Source organism: Stegodyphus dumicola, chromosome 2 (assembly GCF_044657685.1).
Source record: "Stegodyphus dumicola isolate Sdum_Otavi_A_Nest chromosome 2, ASM4465768v1".
NCBI classification, from domain to species: Eukaryota; Metazoa; Arthropoda; class Arachnida; order Araneae; family Eresidae; genus Stegodyphus; species Stegodyphus dumicola.
In genome coordinates, this window is record NC_140769.1 from 253,803,139 (window position 1) to 253,823,120 (window position 19,982).

The 19,982-nt window shown below is 33.3% G+C and overlaps 1 protein-coding gene across 1 annotated transcript in view; it reads left to right on the plus strand.

Moving 5' to 3' along the window:
• LOC118186219 (RUS family member 1) overlaps positions 1-17,960 on the plus strand; it is a 52,724-nt gene extending 34,764 nt beyond the window's left edge. Inside the window, exons 10-12 of the mRNA XM_085810275.1 lie at positions 15,336-15,439; positions 17,274-17,450; positions 17,928-17,960. Coding sequence (XP_085666401.1) covers positions 15,336-15,439; positions 17,274-17,450; positions 17,928-17,960 — 314 coding nt within the window. The remainder of the gene's footprint in view (positions 1-15,335; positions 15,440-17,273; positions 17,451-17,927) is intronic.
• Positions 17,961-19,982: the final 2,022 nt, after the last annotated feature.

Sequence of the window (19,982 nt, forward strand, 5' to 3'; positions counted from 1 at the left end):
TGTCATATTGTTGTCATATGTATGTACTGTATTTTTAATCGTTGAAGGATGATGTGATGAGTTGCAGAACTGTGCTTCAAATAGAGGACTGCATTTCAGAAAGTTTTTTTTTTTTTTTTTTTTTAAATACTCGTATATCATGAAAGGTGAAGGGAATAATATAACTAAATCGTAAATGTAGACATCTGTTATTGACGTTTAGACAAACTTGAGAACTGACAGCTAATAACATTTAAAAACACTTATCAATGGCAGAAATATTTTCTTTCATTTTGATAATGCCAGACCTTATGCTTAGAGACATTAGTGATTTTTTTTTCTGGAAGGAGGAAAGATGAAAAATGAGCGAACGCCTTTCCCGGGAATCAAACCACGGATCTCTGGAATATGCGCCCAGCGTGCAGACCACCAACACTACAAAGGCATGTCAAAAAGGCAGGAGAAGTACCTTATATACTCCCCCTTTTAAAGGGCGACTGGGGTTTTGGAGGGGAACCAATCACCAAATCCTGGGTAGGGAGAATCATCATCCACCACCCTTTTAGTTATGGAGCCATTGTAGAGACATTAAGAATTTTTTGGGGGAAGCAGGAATGATGAAAAATGAGCAAACGCTTTCACCGGGAATTGAACCACGGACCACTGGAATACACGCCCAGCGTGCAGACCACCACACTATGAAGGCATGACAAGAAGGCAGGAGACAGGGTTGCCACGCTACCTGGAAAACCGGGAGAACCGTGAAAAGTCAGGGAATTCGAAAATTGACCAAAATATTCAGGGAAAAGTCAGGGAATTTAAGTAAATCTGGAAAAGTCAGGGAAGTTCATACAACGATGCCGCCAAAAAAAGCGATTTTTGCGCCGACGTCGGAAGAGATAACTTTTTTGGCGAATTACGTATCACGTGAGTGTCATTCGGGTAGCTGGCATAGAGCCAATTTTCGCAGCTCCAATTTGATTGTCTTTTAGAAAGGCAAATCAACTTTCCCGCAACTTTTGGTTTCCAGTATTCTCAAGAATCGCATGTGCAGTGCATGAACTAAAGAAAGTACCTGTTCTTGTATAAAACAAAATGGGTTTAATCCTAGTATACGGTACCATGGAGGTTAGAATCAAAGAATATGTATTGTAAAGAAGGAAAACCTCTCTGCAACAGACGTGGCTCCGTTCCATCATAGAGGGAAACAGCTGTGCATGTCTGATATATTCGTCGAAGTTCGAAGGTCACGTTATCAAGAGTTCATAAAATGAATATCGTTTAAAATTTCTTGAACGACTTGCGCTAAAAAGACGTGCCACGCACGTCGAGATGCTTTTGTCTCAAACCATGAGCGAGACGTGAACATCACGTCGATAAGCATTTATCGCAAAAATGAAAATAACGTGGTGCACACGTCACCTAACAACGAGATTGTTTATTTCTCGAGTTACAGCTCTGGATTGCACTCGCAGATGCGGAGCGGCGTAAATGAGACACTTTACCGCTTGTTATATTGTAGCGCACGGCACCGCAACCGTGAAGTTTAGTCTTAGCGCAAGTGGTTAAACTCTAAAGGAAAAGAAAATATTTTTTGGCGCAAGTAAATTAATTCATGGATTAGTTATTTTCAGGGGAAAAAAAAACTACGAAAATCCGTTTTTAAAATTATTGCGTGGATTTTTCGCAATAATTTTAAAAACAGATTTTCGTAGTTTTCTTTTTGTCAAAGAGAGTTTCTTCTTAACACGTGTTTCTCAGTTTCCTGTACACATCGCGAAGAGAGAAATTCTGGCCGCCAGGTTCCATCGCCAAATCCCTTGGCAAATTTTCCCTCCGCATTCTAACGGTGTAATAGCATTTTACTTGTATGGAACCTTTTCTTCTTTACATAGACGTTCTTTGTTTAGAATAATAATGGGATTTGGCGACATCATGATGCGCAGTAAACAGGTCATTTTGGTCTTGGCGACAATTTTCAAAATCGTGCCAAAGCCTTACCGTATACAAGAATTTTACCGCAAAATCTTTTTAAACCTTTTTTTTTTTCTTTTTAATAAATACCTTGCCATTTTGCAGTAAAATAAAAAAATAGTAATCAGTCATCTAGGCTAGCCATGTAATATAACTATATTCGCTAAAATATCGTTGATTATTCTAATTCAATTTTTAAGTAATTATTTTTATGTTATTCGTATAATTTAATGTTGCTTCTTCCCTCTAAATTTATTTATTATTAGTAAATAATATTTCCAAATTTCAGGAAATTTTCTCTGGCATAATCCTAAAATTAATTATAGCAGTATGATGACATACCACCACGAAATTTAATGCACATATTTTTTCCTTATGTATGCTGCAAAATAAATATAAAATACCTCAATTTATTAAAATAGATTTCTTTCTTTCGTTTAGCTGCAGAATGTCTGCAAAAAAAGCCTTATTTAATTCCAGATTGGGAAGATTCTAATCTCAATCTTCAATGGAGAAAACAACAACTATTATAATTATATTTGTGCTTTCAAGTGTTAAGGTGCTTTTTAAGAACATACCTCACGCAAATTAAATTTACCTAAAATCTAACCTAACTATTTAGCATTGCGTTGTGATTTATAAGGACCGGATTAGCGTCGTGTTGAACTGGTGATGATCATGAGTAATAATTAAATAAAAGATACATTTGTTATCCAATGTATATATCTTAAATTTTATTAAGTTTCTTAAGTGGAAAACTAAACAAAATTATCAAACAAAGTATACCAAGAATAATTAAGAATAAATGTCCTCTGGGATTTATTGAATAATTAAGTGAATTTGCTACACAATACAAGTAATACCATAATTAATTTACCTCTTAGCACAGCCAACGTACATTACGCGGATGGACTGGAATTTTCTTGAAACACACCTGGAAAACCTGGAAAAGTCAGGGAATTTCATTCTCCTGTTTGAGTGGCAACCCTGAGGAGAAAAACCTTATAATGCTATTTTAGTTACTCAGAAAAAATTGCTGGACTAGGTTGGAGAGTATTACTACATAGGATATTCTCTTAGCTTTGTCCTGATGAAGTACTATCTCATGCAAGCATTACAGGACACTTTCTCTCCCCGAGCGTTTCATAGTAATATAAGGATGCAAAAACAGCATTAAAAGATATTTTTTACTCTAAAATTCAGGTATTTTATCAGTGTATGCTAAACTATTGCCATACAGATGATAAAAAATTAAACTCAGAACGCTGACAATTATAGAATTTTAGATATTTTAATTTTGTGTTATCTGCCTTTCTTTTCAACTAAAAAACTAATAAAGCATTTGTACATACCTAGTAGAAAGTTTGAAATAGAAATTAGGATATTTATTATGCATATAATCTATTAAAAGATAACTTTATTGTTAAAAATAATTTGCTTATGAGCAGTTTCCACTTTTTTTTAAATGAAAACCTATTCATAGATTCTACCTTCCCCCTAAGAAAGGACAGTCAGAAATAGCTCCACTCTAGTTACTTCAGATAAATAGGTTCTGTTTTATTTTTAAATCTATGCATAGTTAGATGTATGCCTATAATCTATCACTGTTAAAATATTACAATTTTTTTAAATAATTTTTCTATATCTCCTGAAATGCACTTATTTTAAGCAAGTCGTACTTACTATTATATTTTAACTGTGTTCTAAAAAATAGTTCCCTCTTATCCTCCAAAGCATGTTATTGATTACAATTACTAAGAAACTTTGTTAGTTCAACATTTGTAGTATTCAGTTAGTGTGAGGAATTGATACTGATTAATGGGCATTGATGTATTAATGAGTTATTAATACCATATAATGTGATTTTGTTTGAAATTTTTTATCAGTAATCTCCAGCAATAAATTTGTTTTAAATTTCAGAATATCATTAACACAGATTGGGGAAAGGGAGTAACTGCTTTATTAAAATACTTTGAAAATAACTCTCAAAAACATTTTTTGGTTTCCATTGTATAGTTTGTCTAGTCTGTCTAATGTATTATGATCTGTTATATCTTTAAGCTCATTTAATTGATATTGAATAAAAATGATAGAAGCTGAAAACTGTGTGAAACTTTTTTTATGATTTTTTTTAAATACTTTATAAGAATTTATATCATGTTCAAAATAACTAGCTGAAGAAATTAAGCAATTTACTAAACTTGATATATAGCATATTGCTTAAATGTAATAATGGAAATTGGAATACCATAATGCAGCACTTTTTATATCATATTCAGCATCAAGGGGGGATTACCTTTGACAAAGCAAAAAATGCCTTTTGGAAGCAACTTCCTGGAATGTTGTTCAGTCTTTGTCATGAAATGTTCAAGAGCGAATATTCAACTCAATATGTACACTGCTCAACATTGAAAATGCAACACCAAGAAGGAGTGGTCAGAAAGTGATGAAATTTGGAAAAAAGACAGAGACAGCAAGCAGCAATAAGTGATCTGTATTTCAAAATGATAGTCAGAATACTAGAGAACGGCGTCGACTCAGTAGGATGTAGGACCACCGCGGGCAGCGATGCATGAAGAAACACGTCAATAAGAGTGTAGATGGTGTCCTGAGGGATGGCTCTCCATTTCCTTTCAACCATTTGCCGCAGTTAGTCTTCTGAACGAGGCAGGGGCAGAGTCTGCAAACGGCATCCAATCACATCCCACACGTGTTCGATTGGTGACAGGTCAGGAGAGTACAGTGGCCAGGGAAGCAACTTCATACCTTGCAGAGCATATTGGCAGATGCGAGCACTGCGTGGTCGGGCGTTATCCTGCTGAAAAATTTCATTAAGCAGCCCCTGAAGGTAAGGGATTGCCACCGACCGCAGTACATTACCCAAGTATCGTTGGGCCATCATAGTGCCCTGAATACGAACTAGAGGTGACGTGGAATTGTAGGCAATAATGCCCCAAACCATTATGCCACGTTGTTGCCCAGTGGAGTGTTCCACAGTTACTGCCGGATTAGATCTGCCTCCACGTCGATGCCACACACGTATGCGACGACTGTCACTGGATAAACAGAAGCAAGACTCATCTGAGAACACAACGTTTTGCCATTCTGTCATCCACATTGCTCCAGTCTGGCACCATTCTAAACATTGGCATCTATGCTGTGGGGTCAATGGCAGTCTTCTTAATAGGCACCCTGAGTGCAGGCCACGTTCAACCAATCGACGGGAAATGGTTCTGTTTGACACGGGAATATCCAAGGTATCTTGCACATGCTGCAGAATTGTGGTGCAAGTGACTTGCGTGACTGCCACAGCTTGTCGGAGGCTGCGTTGATCCACACGTGCTGACATCACTCTGGCTGCACCTGCACCCCTCCTTCTTCCCACATTTCCTTGTTTCAACCATATTCGCCATAGCCAATGCTCTGTGCTCGCATCCACTAGGGCTCGTAAGGACCAACCCGCCCTTCTCAGTCCGATCACCGTATCCCTTGTAAAATCGTCTATCTGCTGGAAGTGCCTTCGTTGATGGCGGCCTGGCATTCTCTCCCTATTCCACGTATCCTCCGGGACAAAAACTAACTTTCTTCGATAATTCGTCTGGCAGAAATAACAACACGAATATTTCTCACTCTGCACCTTCTTTCCTTTATACAGTCAAAAGTCGTTAATTCGAACACCCATAATCCGGAATGATCTATAATCTGGACCTCAAAGCTAAAAACTTTCTGCGAATGCGCCGCGTTGGCACATGCGCACAGGCGTTACATGCACAGGCGTTACATGCGCACATGTGCGCGTAAGACCTTGACTACTGCGCATATGCGTGTGCACAAGTGTAGAATACGTTTTCGCCTGCGCGTTTAATGTATAACGGACGGTATAAGCTAAAATTATCTATTTCAGTTAATGATTGCATTGTTCCTTAATCTTCAAATTGGATCCCGCTTATTATTTTTTGCAGACTGTAAGAGCAATTTTATAAAAGTAAACTTGAACTTTCGATTATGTCAAATAGAATTTCCGATGCTGGAACTTCCATAGGATCTACAAAACGAAAGTATGTTTCGATGTCCAACAAACAAAAAGTGGAATTGCTGCAAAAAATGGATAAAGACATGAAGAATGTGACAGAGAGGTTAGTGAAAACGAAAAAATTTCGTTTGACAAGTTAGTCGGTATTCTCGGCACAGCAATTAACGGGACTTGAACAGCGGAACTTTGTAACTGAACAAGAAATTATGTTTGTTTATAGAATTAAAGAGAAAATATTATCACATAAAACGAAGCAACTTAAACAACTTATATTGAAAGAAATGTTTAATAAAGTAAACAAATAAATATTAAGCTTTTTTTTTTTTTTTTTTTTTTTTTTGTAAATTTTGATACTCTTTAGATCATAATTGTTCTTTATTTCATAAATTACAGTTTCATATTTTTAATTTTAGAATTTCTTCATGCCATCTTACGAGATTTAAACTCATGATCTATAATCCGGAATCGCCGAAGTCCCGACGAGTCTGGATTAACGACTTTTGACTGTATCTTACTTCACGTGCATCGGAGAGCTGCATGTTTTACATCATTTGCATAACTCAGTGACGTCCGTCTACTCTAAAATTTGCATACATTTCTGAGCACTCCTTCTTGGTGTTGCATTTTCAATGTCGAGCAGTGTATGTATGTATGTGATACTATATTTGTATATATGCAATAATTTAGGAATCGAAGAGAAGACACAAATAATTATAACAGGGTTACCACACTACCTGGAAAACCGGAAAAAGTCAAGGAATTCGGAAATTGACCAAAAAATTCAGAGAATTTAAGTGTTGTAGTCAAAATCTGGAAAAGTCAGGGAATTTCATACAATGATCCCGCCAAAAACGGTGAGTTTTGCGCCAACGTCGGAAGAGATCACTTTTTTGGTGAATTGTGTATCACGCGAGTGTCATTCGGGCAGCTGGCCTAGAGCCAATTTTCTCAACTCCAATTTGATTGGCTTTTAGAAAGGCAAAGCAAGTTTCCCGCAACTTTTGGTTTCCAATAACCTCGAGAATCGCATGTTCAGTGCATGAACTAAAGAAAATACCTATTCTCGTATAGAACAAAATGGGTTTAATCGTAGTATACGGTACCATGAAGGTTAGAATCAAAAAATATGTATTGTAAAGAAGGAAAACCTCTCTGCAACAGACGTGGCTCCGTTCCATCATAGAGGGAAACAGCTGTGCATGCGCGATATATCTAACTGCCCAAGTTCGAAACCGGTGTCGAAGTTCGAAGGTCACGTTATCAAGAGTTAATAAAATGAATATCGTTTAAAATTTCTTTAAACTCTAAAGGAAAAGAAAATATTTTTTGGCGCAAGTAAATTAATTCATGGATTAGTTATTTTGAGGGGGGGGAACTACGAAAATCCGTTTTTAAAATTATTGCGAAAAATCCAAGAAAAAAAGTTCTTTGATAAAACGTTTCTTCTTGAATTTTTCTCAATAATCTAGAAACGGATTTTCGAAGTTTTCTTTTTTGTCAAAGAACGTTTCTTCTTAACACGTGTTTCTCAATTTCCTGTACACATCGTGGAGAGGGAAATTCTGGCCGCCAGGTTCCGTCGTCAAATCCCTTGGCAAATTTTCCCTCCGCTTTCGAGCAGCATAATAGCATTTACGCGTATGGAACATTTTCTTCTTTACATAGACGTTCTTTGGTTAAAATAATCTCCATGTATGGTACAGCAGGATTTGGCGACATGGTGATGAGCAGTGAACGGGTCATTTTATTCTTGGCAACAATTTTCAAAATCATGCAAAAGCCGTACCGTGTACTAGGATTTTACCGCAAAATCTTTTTTTGTTTCTTTTCTTTTTAATAAATACCTTGTCATTTTGCAGTAAAATAAAAAAATAGTAATCGGTCATCTAGGCTAACTATATTCGCTAAAATATCGTTGATTATTCTAATTCAATTTTTAAGTACTAATTATCTTTATTTTTATGTTATTCATATCATTTAATGTTGCTTCTTCCCTCTAAATTTATTTATCATTAGTAAATAATATTTCCAAATTTCAGGAAATTTTCTCTGGCATAATCCTGAAATTAATTCTGGCACTATGATGACATCACGAAATTTAATGCACATATTTTTTCCTTATGTATGCTGTGTAATAAATATAAAATACCTCAATTTAGTAAAAAAATATCATTAAATAGATTTCTTTCTTTCATTTCGCTGCAGAATGTCTGCAAAAAAAGCCTTATTTTATTCCAGATTGGGCAGATTCTAATCTCAATCTTCAGTGGAGAAAACAACTCCTATTATAATTATATTTGTGTTTTCAAGTGTTAAGGTGCCTTTTAAGAATACACCTCACACAAATTAAATTTACCTAAAATCTAACCTAACTTTTAGCATTGCGTTGTGATTTATAAGAACCGGATTAGCCTCATGTTGAACTGGTGATGATAATGAGTAATAATTAAATAAAACGTACAATTGTTATTCAATGTATATATCTTAAATTTTACTAAGTTTCTTAAGTGGAAAAGTAAACAAAATTATCAAACAAAGTGTACCAAAAATAATTAAGAATAAATGTCCTCTGGGATTTATTGAATAATTAAGTGAATTTGCTACACAATACAAGTAATACCATAATTAATTTACCTCTTAGCACAGCCAACGTACATTACACGAATAGACTGGAATTTTCTCGAAACATACCTGGAAAAGTAAGGGAATTTCATTCTCCTGTTTGAATGGCAACCCTGTTATAATCATAGCCAAGGGTATAGATGGTGCTGGCATATAGAATGTGTAATTTCATAAGTAAAAGGATGAAATCTGCAGACAAACATAGCCCTAGATACAATATGATTTATTTCTGGGTAAAGTAATTCTTGAAATGTATATTCTGATTCACATATCATCATAGGTGCAATTTGTACCTAATTTTGAGTGTGCTACATTTTATGGAGGATGCAGAGAAGTGAGCCATTACATGTTAGTTAAAAGCAACAAGCTAGAAAGTGTGATGAATTTAGAAGAAAGCTGGGAGATTGTCCAAAGGTTTTGGTTCTTAAAAAAAGTTTGGATTTCAATAAAAATCTTAAATTGTGTATCACGCGAGTGTCATTACAGTGACTTTAGCCTGAATGACACTCAGTATCATTCAGGCTAAAGTATACCTGCTATGCAGCATTACGTAAGATCATATGATATGGATTAATTTGAAATGACACAGTTTGAAGTGGTATAAGCAGTTACTATTTTAAGACAGTAAGGGGAAATACCCAAATTAAAATGGAGAATATAAGGGGATAATACTGATTAAAATCAAAAGTTTGCTGTACATATTTTTTACCTTATATGTGTGATACAATACATATCAGGTTATATACTTTCTGAGTTTGTTTAGTTTTTCTGAGTTTGTTTCTGGGTTAAAATTTCTCATTTGTAACTGACCTACCAGGTCAATTACAAATGAGAAATTTTAACCCAATAAAGGTAGAAGTCAGGATAAAATTTTCTGTTAGCTAAGCTTATTTGTTAACTAAAAGCAAGTAAATTATTAATTACATTTGAGGGGAAAAATTTAAAGGAACAACTATAAAAATTTATATAACTTGAATGATTTTGCAGCTAAAAACATGCAACTCATATAAAGAGACTCATACAACCATCTTTATTTGTAATGCCTGATGTATCTTCAGAATACATAATTGCTTCAATTCAATTACATTACTCATTATATTGTCCATAAAAGATAAATTCAATAAAAACACTGTAAATGGGATATAAAGTTGAGAAGTTGGTGTTACAAATTTTTACAGATAAAAAGTTAAAGAATGCATGTCATTCCTATTTATTAAATTGGTTCCATGGATTCCTAAGGTGTATTCATTATGAACAGCAATTTGAAGCTCCTAGAGAATGCTAGGTGGACAATGCAGTGATAATGCTTTTCATGTTAATGTATTCCAAGCATGTTGTATTAGATTTAAATCTGGAGAACATTTGAATTAGTGCAGCATAATGGGAATGAGCATTGTCATTAGCAATTGCACACCTAAATAATTTGACATGAGGATCGAGAACTTGATATCTGTATATTTCACTATTTGCAGCTGCACTAATGAAAACAGTCAGTGCGGCCATTCAAATTGATGTTGCCCATTACATAATTCAGCACCTTTGTACCAGTGCCTTTCATGGATATTTGAGATTTATTAGACTCTCACCACATTGTACTATGCCTGGAATCATTTTTTAAATAAAAACGAGACTCCTCAGTAAAGAGAATTCAGCTCCAGTCCATGTTACTCCAATCACAATAATCTCTAAGCTACTGCAACTGGGTGCATTTTGTAGCCCATGTTAGTAGGACACTAATCATGTTTCACTGCATACAACCATCTTTTATACAACCCATCACTGGTGGTATGTCTGAGTAGTCAAGTTCCTGTAGGTGTGGCAAAGAAACTGCCTTGCAATTTGTGCTGATGTCCATTTCTTTTAGTGCCCACTAGTGGCTGAACGGTAAAGTCGCTGAACACTGGTAGTTCAGTCCTAGGAATCCCTCGAATCCCACGAACAGGCTCTCTGCATGGGTGTTTTCGTGGTTTTCCTCATGTGTAATGTGTATTTGACACAGTTTCCCTTAGAAAGTCCTCCACAAAGGCATCCCTCCCCTTAGGCAGATAGCCCTAGTGTGCTTTGCCGTAATTAAATAAACCAAACCATTTCTTTTAGCATTGTTTCTAAATAATGGTCCTGAGAATCTGTTATGGTTTGATTTTGAACATGACCCGATTGTTCGTGTACATCACTAGCGTCTTCAAACAATTTCCAGATTCTTAATGTAAGGCTTTTCTTATTTTTAAACCCTGACAGACCTTTGTCGGTGTCTGTCACCATTTCTCCCAATTCATCATATGCCTTCTCAACAAAATATTCCACCTTCATATATAAAAAATTTTATCTATACTTACAAACTTGGCTATTAGAATTTGAAGCACTGCTTTCTATATGTACCAAAAGAACAGGATCAAAATTTTCATATTTATGTGTAGCAAAGGTAAATCCCATTGGATTGTGTAATAACACTGACCTTGAGCTACCAGTCAATGATCTTTTATTGGATCTTTTATAAAGCACCTTTTATAGTTGTTCCTTTATGCTTTGATTAAGTATTATTGTTCAGTTATTTTACCAGCACCCTTATGACCCTTTTGTACAAATGTATTACTCTTATATTTTATTAATTCACAATATTTTTAATATAATTTCTGTCATTTATGGTCAAAATTAAAAATACTGTGTTTTGATCTATTTTTAATAAAAAAAATTTCATTATTTTATTATTTACTATAAAATTATCTAAAAAAATTGCACAAAGTCTACCATATGTAAAGTAATTTTTTCCCCTTTTTTATTGCATGTAACAGCTCATTTACATTGCTAAAAGCATTTTTCTAAAATAATTTTATCATTATTATTGCAAGTCTTTATACAGAGTAACAATGATTTTCTTTGTATGTTGCACATAACAATTCATTATGCTACCCTGTGTGTAGAAATTTTGTATTATCTTGTATGAATCTGTAATTACTTAACCTTTTTTAGACTGGTATTCAGATATCTTTAAGGTACTTAAAAAGATGGGGTTTCACATACTTAGTGCTAATTTTCTTTCAAAAAACCACTTAATGTTTGTAACAGTAGTCTGTTTGCAATCAGACCATTTTCTAAAGGATTGCATTTGTTTCACAAAGGGAAAGGAAATTTTGGAAATAATTATCTGAACTTGCCATTTGAAAGTGATAAACAATTACACTATCAAGGGCATCAGTTTAATAATTCACCTTGTCTATTTCAGCTAAAAAATGAGGATGGGGGAAGTTGTGCTCGTTATACTGAATGTATGAAATGCAGTATATGATTTTAACCCTTCCCGGCACGCTACCTTTTAAAGTCGGAATTTTGATTAAAAAAAAAAGGGGGTAGGCAGTCTAATTAGGCCTAGAGGAGTACACAAGTAAAATTTTGTGAAGATAGCAATTATTGTTTATTTCTCTGGGTGTGCCCGAAGAGGGCACACTGATTGAATAGAGCTTCGAAAAGAGTGCTGAAATGAGCATTGTTATCAATGAACTGACCGATGAGATGCGGAGAAACAAAGAATACAGACTCTCAGTTGTCCTAGATTATCAGTGAGCCTGGTCTGGGCACACCTAGGTTCGCCATTTGATTTTAGGCAAGATTTCAAGGTAAAAATTTAAAACTAATATAGAATAAGGAGATTAGCGTACAGCCAAAAAAAAAAAAAAAAAATAACATAGAAATTTCTTTTCAAACAATTCCTTTTATACCCTAAACAAAATCTGGAAGATTTCTTTGAAAAATGAGCATTTTAAAAAAACTAAACATGGCTAAAATATATGAACTGGTTTGTGTTGAGCTGCCATATACTATAAATAAAGAAGGTTCTGAGTAACTTATACATAGTAACCTATAAATCCTTTTTCATTCAATTTTTCTGTGCGTACAGAAGGAAATTTTTAGGTGTATCCAGACCGGGCACACTGTGCCGCGAAGGGTTAAAGCTATAAACACCATGTTCTATTATATTGGTCAACTTGGTCCCAAAGGAGTTAATAAGCAGATTTCAGTATTTTATAAGTCATTAAGTATAATGTGTACAAAAGGCTCAAAACTGTGGGCCATGGGCAGATTATGAATCTGCCTGCCAAAGTTTTTTTTTTCTTTAATAATTTAATAAAATTTAAAATAAGGAAAGTAACATATGCATTAACTATTTTATTATAACAACCGTTCTAATATATTGCCTATCATACATATCCTTTATAAAGTGTATTATAAAAATTATATAACTAAGTGAAGTATTATTTATTAGTATATGAGTGAAAGATAGTATTATTTGATTAAAAAATTTATCATTATATTTTTTATTAGAATAAAGGTTTCATGTGTTATCTTTACCTACTTTCAGAATAGATATGGAGAGTATTGTTACGTAATAATAATAGTACATAACAATACTATCTATATCTATTATGAAGGTAAATATTTGAAGGTAATAAAGATGATTTAAATAAAGTTCTTTCAACAATAAATTTCATTGATCCTGCTATTCAGTTCATTTTTTAACTTGAGACTTGCAGTTATCTTCCGTTTCTTGACATTCTAGTCATACATAACACATCCAATTTCAATACTACGGTTTACCATAAACCTTCATCGGTTTGCCTTCCACCAAACTTCAAATCATGTCATCTGACTAAACAAAAGTTAGCTTCATTTTATTCCTATGTTTTCCATGCTCTTCAAGTTTGCTCCTCCAAACTATCCCTTGATGAAGAACTAAATTATTTAAAAGCAATAGCTATTGACAGGGGTTTTTCACCCAACATTATTAATCAAGCAGTTAAAAAAATTCTCATCTCAACACACCAAAAGGCACACTCTTGTTTTAGGAGATTATAAAAATTCTGCTGTCATTCCCTTCTTTCCATCAATTAGCTACAAAGTAGCACATATTTTACAGAAATTTAACTTTCGAGTCATTTATTCTCCCATCAATAAAATTCTGAGTTCCATACTCAAGGACCCCATTCTGGATATAAATTCCTGGGGTATTTACAGGATTCCTTGCCAGTGTGGTTTAATTTACATTGGCCAAACTAAGAGAGCCTTAACATTTTGCGTTAAGGAACATGAGGCATATGTTAGAAAAGAGGAAGCACAGAAGTCTTCTGTTGCCCAACATTGTTGGTCCGAAAATCACACTTTCAATTTTTCTGCTGCCAAAATTATTCAAAAAACATCTTCCATTGGTGAACTGGATTTTCTAGAAGCATTTCACATTCAAAAAAAATTTTCTGTTCTAGTTAACGAAACTAATTCCAATTCATCTTTGCCTTCAGCCTTTAAAGAAATTATGTTTTAGTTCTGGTTTCATCAACAGATGGTGCCAGTAGCTTATCTCCTGTCCAGGCTTTCTTATCTTATCTTAGCTAATCATTATATCTTATCTCGTTCATTTGCACTTTTGCAGCTGAGGATGATGGTTCGGTAAAACCATTGAAACTAGTCCTGTGAAAATTTGAAAATATAACGCTGATTTTTGTTGTTTGCGTTCTAAATTAATAATAGTATTGTTACGAAATGCTCTGCTGCAGTAATATAGCTTCTCCATAGTAGTTTTAGGGTTACCAGAAAGTGGCAAGGAAAAGCAGCTTTGCCAGATTTGTCAAGAAATTGCCCATTTGGCGGCAAAATTAGCAACATGCCATAGATAGAATAGGAACTTTCTAGAACAAATTCTTACTGGTTTTCTCCACAATGTTTTCAAAGACAGGTAAAAAAATATATATACTCTATCTGTATGTGGAGTGGGGGAGTAGTGAGAGTATCGAGAGTATGTTGAGTTCAGTAATAGTGTCTTGAGTTCAGAGATTAGCTCAAGAGCAATTGATCAAGTCTCGAGTCGGATGCTGTTTTTTTAGTTCTTTTCTTTGAAGCTATCTTCACTGCAATAGCCTGAGCCTGAAGGCTGTGTTTCCGATTAAAACAGAGTATTTATGATAATTTTTCAACAATTGTAATGCGTCTTTGCAACTATCCTGTGTAATACTGACAAATAAATTGCATTTGATTCTTCATCAAGTGTTGTCATCAATCACTCCGAATACATGAACCCGTAGAATGCTACAGTATTCTAGATTTGTTCATAGAAATTTTCAGTAGCAGTTTTGTTTAAATCTTAAATTTTGTTCTGTAATATTTTGTGTTTTGTTAGTTTGTTGTTAGTTGCTAATTTTGGAGATCCCCCCCCCCCGCCACACACACACACACACAAAACTTGCCCAAAATATAGAATACCAAATACCTATGAATGAAATACCTAAGAATACCTATGAGCAAAAGCTTTGCGCCTGATCGGAATGTAAACAGAATGCACTGATAAATTGTTACAGCTGGGAAGTAAATCTACTTAAAGTTGCATTGCAAACTAAAATCTCTGATATTGTGGGATAAGAATATTTTTGCAAATGTTTAAACAATTTTATGAAATTTAATTTAGTTGAAACTGCATGTAAATCTAAAAAACAAGTCTCTTCATGTTATCTTAGTGGTACAGATTCAGTTACAAAAATCTCGCTGCCTTGTTTAAAAACATGTACTATGTTATTCATCATAATTACAACACCATGGTATGATAAACTAACTAGGCCATGATCCACTGATTAAGTATAATTCTGTATAAATTCTATAGTATAATAGTATTCTGTATAAAATTTACATTATATATCTGTATGTATTTATTTAAAATTTATTAATCTTTGATTAAATGTTACAGTTGTAATTTACATAGCATTTTCCCGAAAAGCAACAGCCATAACACATATGGAAGCATTATATCAAGCTTGTTATGTGGAGCAATTACTTGAAAAATCTCATGTGGTAAGTATGCATTAGTGATCTTCATAATGAGTAATGTGTTTTAAAATTCTAAATTTTAAAAAAAATGCTATTACAATAGAAAAACCAGAAATATGCACAGCTTGGGATCAGAGGTTATGCAGATTTTAGAATTCTGCAAATTTCAGGTCATGAAAGAATCATTAGATTTAAACGGAAAAAAGCAGAGCAAATGGTATCAAATTAAATAAAGCATTCAAGAGCAATAACTTTTTTGGATATTTTCATAGAGCAAAATGAAAGGTGTGTAAAATAAAATTTAAAAAAAAACTTTTTGCGTTTTTCAAATATCTCTTTTATAGTAGTTTTATTTAAAAGTTTTGATTGTTTTAGTGAGTCCCTCCCCCCCCTTGCAAATTATATACTTCCTGATCCGTTCCATATTCTTATTTTTCTAAAATTTTCAAATATTTTTCTCCTAAGTTCAATTTTTCATCAATAACTAAATAGTGTCTTTTTAGTTTTTTCTGTATCATCATCATGATCAAAAAAATTTTGTGTTCAATTTAAAGCACTGTAAATGATTTCATCATTACCCATTTGACGGGCTTTAAGTTAATTCAGATTTGTCATCCAGTCCATAATGCAGTTTTCTTAAACAACGTATGTCTTCATTTTATGTTATGTCTTTGCATAAAGAAGCAATTTTTTATCTGTAGTTTTTATCAAATCCTAGTTTCAATAAAAAGTGAATATGGTCATAAATTGTGCCATATATTTATAAAGGTAGACTTGGAAATCTAAATTAGTAATTGAAAAGTCTTGTGATTTCATGATTTTTTTAACTGCAAATTTTGTTATTTATATCTGAAAGGTTTTGGGGATTTTAGGTTGATGGATTTTTGGTTTTCTACTGTATATACTTGTATATTTTTATAACTCTATCTATAAATCTTATTTTAGAAACAATTAATTTTTTTTTATAGTATGCACTAATTTCAGCATACTTATGTTGTAAAGCAGTTTAGTTTTCTAATTCTAATTTCGTCATGTTGCAATCTCAATCTTACCAATAAGGTTAATAATGTTTTGTTTTTTATCATATAGGGGAAAATAAATAAATATCATATTTCTTGCAGTGTAAGATGATCTCAAATGTAGAACAATTATAAACGTTTGAAGATATTTTGTAAGAAGAAGAAAAAAATTTTAAGTCAGCCTTGCAAATATGAGTTTGATATTTTGGAGCTCTGTAAGAAAAATAATTAAATTATTTAAATGCCAGATTTTCTCTAGTGTAATAAGTAAAATAAATAATAAAATATCTTAATATATATTTTAAATGTTAGGCTACTTGTGTAGGTCAGTTTTTTTTCTTTTAAAATCAAATTATCATCAAACATGAAATGGTATCCTTGATTTTTCTACATCATTATCTTGACTCTGTAAAAATTTTCATGCTGGATTTATAACACTGTCAATGATTTCATCATTATTCATTTTATGAAGGATGTTTCAAGGAAAAAATTGTGGTCTTGTATTTGGGCCAATGAGATTACTATAATGCTGCATTATCAAACTGAATTGAAAGCTAAAAAAAGAACTATGAAAGCTAAAAAAGAACATAAGAAAGCTAAAAAAAGAACTATATTATTTTAATGTATTTCGAAACAAATATTCAATATTAGTTTTCAATTATTTCTTTTTATTCCATATTGAAAAGAGAAGGATTTCTTCTGTTACATTCATATAATGTCTAAGTTTATAAAGAAATAATTGTCTTAAAGAAGAGGCTTCTGATTATTCTTTGTTTCAAAGATTTTCAAAAGATATTTTTTTTTTTCCTTTTAAACCAGTGGCTAATATTCATTGTTAGGAAAATGAAGTTATTGGTTATTTAACCCGTCTCATCACTGATAATACTATTTGGGCTGCTGTACGAGGAGCAGTTGATATTGCATCTATAAGATATGAAGAACAGAACATTCTAACAGGGATGGGTTTAGCCTTTGGACCACACTATGCCAAAGTAAAATATTGTGCCACTACTACAGTATGTGTATTCTTAAAAAAAAAAAAAAAAAAAAAAAAAAAAAAAGATATATATATATATTTTAACGTTTTTTAGAAACAAGTGGGGAGGGAGAAAAACCAACAACAGTGTACCTCAGTAATTGACACAAATACTTATAATAACTTTTCATTTAAAATTCAGTTATCAGGAGTATAATTCAGACAAATTTTTTAACACACCAGTGTACTGCACACAATTGAAATTTTTATGTTGGGTAAAATAAATGGAAATAGTTAAGAGAATGCATATACACAAAATTGCATTCTGCAAGTCTGACAAGTGTTTACTATATAAATATATTATTATGTATTTAAAGACATCATAGTCTGAAAAATAATTGAAAAAGTAGAAGTCAAACTTCTTTGGCTTATTTTCCTATAAATACTAACCTTAGTTTTCAAACTACTATGAATGTTTCGTATTTTGTAACCATTATATTTCAGCTTTTGTTTCCAGATGCATTTATCTAATACTGGAGTAGTGCTTTGAACATTTTGTGGTTATTAGTAGATAAAATTAGATTGTTTTATTCTTTTTTAGAATTTTTTCAAGGAATTTTTCAATTAATTTAGAAATTCCATTGCGATTTTTTTTCTCATTTTGTTCTAGCAATTTTGCACCTCTCAATTGTTTACTCTGGGCACTGACAGCATGTTTCTTTGGCCGTGCTAATAAGTTAGTAGCACTCGATTTTTGCATGTCTGTCAGCCTGTGCTTTTTATCATACCAGTCAAGGTGGTTGTGGTAGAAATTGAATGGTTTATTTCAAATTTAAAAATACAAAATGAGATTTCATCAAGTTGAATCTAGTTTCACATAGAATGGAATAAAAAATAAAAATCAAATCTTAGTCAGTTTTTATATATAATTTGGCAACATATAGTACCATTGTACAGAGCTGATAACAGGATTCGAGGCCCGGTTGCGCAGTGGCTAGTGCATCGGCACCACATGTCTGGGGTTTAATTCCCGGACTAGGCAAGGTCGACTCAGCCTTCCATCCCTTGATGTCCATCACTTGGGTCGATAAAATGTGTACCAAGTTCGCTTGGGGACTAAATAAATACTGGAGGTCCTGCGACCCAAGCTGACCACTTGTTCAGGGCATATGCTTATGCATCCCGGAGCACGTAATGGCAGACCGCACATTGAGTTGATAGTGTTAAGCGAATTTCGCTTACTGCGCATGCTTGATGGTGTACATTCGGCGCAGGGAGAAATATTGGCGCGTAAGCAACCTTACATTAGCTTATTCATGATGTCCGTTGCTGTCCAGTCTGGTTCAGTGATGTTTACAATTGCAATATTATGGAACTTTGTTTACTCGTTATTTTAACGTCCTTACTGATTGAATTTGCTTTTTTTATTAATATATGTTTCATTTTAATTTAGGCTAATTTGCTGATAACGGTGCATTTAACATATGTTCATAATAATTCGTTATTTAGATTTAATTTGTTTACATGTTTCAATTCAGTAATGTAAACTGGATTTTCTCTCCTAGTTTGGTAATGTATGTTGGCGGTTTTTTTTTTTTTTTTTTTTTTTTTTTTTTTTTCTTTTCCTTTTTTCAAAGAATTAAGTAAACAGCATTAAGTAACTGTAAAACTCTTGAGTGTTATTTACAAACACTTGCTATATTCCTCTGAAGGAAACAAATCATTCCTTAAAACTTTTTTCTTAATGTTACAATATATAGAAATTTAGGAAATGTAAAAAAAAAAAAAAAAAAACTAATGAACTGTATGTGTATTTAGAAAGATGGTACTGTGACATAGTACATAAACATACTTGCATTTATAACATATCAAATTTACTGAAATGGGAAAATACATACCTGAAAGCAATCTTGCAATAGCATTTGGTTTGCAGTTCTTGCGCTGGGCATTTGTATTTACGCTGATTTCCTTTACCCATTTTTTGCACTCTTCAATCGACTTCATACTTGATCGTATCATTCAGCTTTCCAGTTGTTCAAGCAGTACAGGAAAAAATCGTATTTTAACACAGTAATTACTTTACATTTACATTATACTCTGCGAAGATTTAAACGCTAGATTTGTTTACAATCAGATGGCGGTACATTTACCATATACCGTCTTTTCAAATCGCGCCAACATAATAATTACGCCAACTTTTTTCTGGGCATGCGCAGTATGCGACATTCGTTTAACACTATTCAACTCAATGTGCAGTCTGCCATTATGCTCCCGGGGTCCACAGTTAAGAAAGCAGATTTTGGGCACTGCAGGCCTTGGCCCATTAGGGCTGTTACGCCACTGAGTTTAGTTTTAGTTTAGATGACAGGATTCAAATAGGAGATCTATATATGTTTTACATTATACTTTATAGATACAGTGAGCCCTATCCAAGATGGCCACCCTTGATTCTGAATGATTTTGGTCTTCTATACAGGCTAAGAAAGTAGACAATCAGTGATGGTTATTGATTTGCATAATAAATTTGTTCTGTTCAAAGTTTTCGAGTCTTAAAAAAAGATACTGAAGTAGA